This window comes from Phaethon lepturus, unplaced genomic scaffold (assembly GCF_000687285.1).
Source record: "Phaethon lepturus isolate BGI_N335 unplaced genomic scaffold, ASM68728v1 scaffold11667, whole genome shotgun sequence".
NCBI lineage: Eukaryota > Metazoa > Chordata > Aves > Phaethontiformes > Phaethontidae > Phaethon > Phaethon lepturus.
In genome coordinates, this window is record NW_010551167.1 from 1871 (window position 1) to 4380 (window position 2510).

At 40.2% G+C, this 2510-nt stretch overlaps 1 protein-coding gene across 1 annotated transcript in view; it reads right to left on the reverse strand.

Moving 5' to 3' along the window:
• Positions 1–531: 531 nt before the first annotated feature.
• LOC104623659 (SPARC-like protein 1) overlaps positions 532–2510 on the reverse strand; it is an 11117-nt gene continuing 9138 nt past the window's right edge. Inside the window, exons 9-10 of the mRNA XM_010290811.1 lie at positions 1978–2126; positions 532–560 (exon numbers count right to left, since the gene is read on the reverse strand). Of these exons, the coding sequence (XP_010289113.1) occupies positions 532–560; positions 1978–2126 (178 nt within the window). The remainder of the gene's footprint in view (positions 561–1977; positions 2127–2510) is intronic.

Below are 2510 nucleotides of genomic sequence, written 5' to 3' on the forward strand. Positions count from 1 at the left end.
CTTAAACCTAAAATGAAATTCTGTTTAACCATTGCCTTGATACCTTTTCTTTGACAAAGTTGTGACAAAACCCATATATCTAAGTAGATTTTTATTTTATTTGAGGCTTCTATGCAGAAAATTAAACCAACAGTACAGTAAATAAAGGAAACAAGTCCTATTTTAAGGTGATTTTCTTCAGTGTATGGTAAAATCCACCTCCTATAATTCTACTGAAGAGTGCCGTGAACAGCTCGGTCATCAGGTTAGTACTACTTACTGGTTCAGAGATATCATGGATACATGCTAGGAACGTATCCTGATGTAACCAGGTAAAACACTGGTTGTTTAGCTATGGACCATTTGGAGTACATACATTTTTTTGCTGTTAATGAATGTAGAAGTTTTCTGCATTTGTGGTGTTTGATAAGAATGCAGTGAACCTTATGCCATCTTTGCCTTGAAAACTATGAAGCTGTTAATTACAGAAATAAATGGGATTCACGTATTTCAGCAGTTTTAGGGCAGCACTGGGATTCTGTTCAGCCAGGCTCAGAACAAGAGATTTTCATTTATGTCTTCTGTAACAAAGAAGAAGAAAATATTATTAATAATTTATGCCAAAGAGACATTTTTATTCCGTATCACTACCGAGGAAGTGATACACTAAAGTTTCAGAGGGCTCATATAAGGAGACGCTATTCCTAACAAAAAAACAAGTATGGTTGCTGCTATCATATTCAGACGCCGTTCATTTAGACCCTTCTCGATAGGTGCTTTCTTGTTTCTAGTGTTAGGTCTCCTTGATCTGTTTGTGAGCCAAGAAACCCTTCCACCCCATCTTCACAAATGACAGACCCTAAACCCTTTTTGGAGGAACAATCATTGGCAGCAGTACATGTGTATTATGATAACTCTTTGCAGCTTACTTCCCCACATGGTTTGTGACTGGTAAAGTGTCATTGGAAGAGCTGGAAAAATTCTGGGAAGAGTGAAGTCTCTGCATGTCTGACGTCTGACCAGAATCAACCTCCACTTAAAATTAGGGAGATGCTAGTAGGATTTTGAACACATTTCTTCAGTCCACATGCTTGGCCAAGCGCCTCTGTCACATAACTGTTCTAGAATAACCTGTGCTACTGCTACCCTTGCTTAATGACTGGCAGTACTGTTCAGCTGTCACTCAGGTTTAGATCAGAAGGTAGATTGCAAAAGAATGCCTTAGGTTTAACGTAGTCATGTAAATCTCAAATTGCTATCGTGACAGCTTCTGTTCAGCTGCTGCCTAATTATAGAGACATCACCAGCACAGTAGTACCTAGAGAAGTCTCAGTGTGGGTTGAGCTGAACCAAACATATACCTAGCTAGTCCATTTAGGATGCAGAAGCTGTCCTTGCCTCTGCCTAAGCCTCCTGATGCATGCAGTCTGGTGGGCACCATCTGACCATGTATTGCATCTGGCAGATTGGGTAAAATAGACGGTTTGGCCCACAACTACAGTGTGATTGACAGCGTTTGTGTTGTATATGGTAATCTAGAGGTGAGCATAGTTACTTGATCAGTGAGAGATTTCTGTTGTTTTCCCTACTTGGTTTGAGATCTTTAAATGCCTTTTAAGTCAATATGCTTTGACCACTAATTTAAAAGTACAGGCTTGCTTTGCCTTTTCTTTGGCACTGAAGGATAAAACAGTGTTTCCTGAGAGACAGACATGCAGAACATATAGGCTCAGACACCACACAGGAATGAATTCATACTTAGTACAAACTACCTCCCAGATTTTTCCTCATGGAAAAAATTACTTTTTCATATCTTTATAAAACAAGTCAGAACCTTGGACCTTTTGCAGTCTGGCCATTTATGTTCTGTTTGCCTCTGTGCACAGTAGCCATGAGCTTCTGGCTACAATTTCTTTCCTGTATGTTGTGGTCTGAGAATGTGCCTAGTCTTGATAGGAACATTTTGTCCTGTACATCTGCCTGTTCTTTTAGGTTTACCTTCCTTAATCCCAAAGCAGTGGCACCATTCCTTCAAAGCAATGAGTTTGTCTTGGTCTCCATCGCACTCATGGAAGAAACGGGTTATGCAGTGTTCCATGGGAACAAGGGAGGCTCTCAAAGGTGCAAGCTCTGAGTGTGTTAACAATCTGAAAGAAAGAGAAAGTATGTAGAGCTGTATTTCATTAATAAATCATCAAAGATGATTGAAGCTGCTAGAAGATGACAACAGTGGCTTTGACAGATGCCCTGGTGTGTTCTGTTATGGTGCTTCTGTAGTGAATCTGTCCCCTCATTCCTATGATGATGATTACGATACCTGGTAAACTAAAATGTTTTAACTATTTGTTCGCTAACTTATTTTTCTAGACCTATTGCTGTGACTAGTTCACAACTCATCAGTTGTGGAGTTTTGCCCTTAATCTTCAGGAGATCAAGCTTGCAAAGGCCCTCAGCTATGTTCTAGGACAGTAGTTGTAATCAGCACAAGGTGTTGAGGGCCTGCAGCCTTGAAACATGGACCCCACCACCGA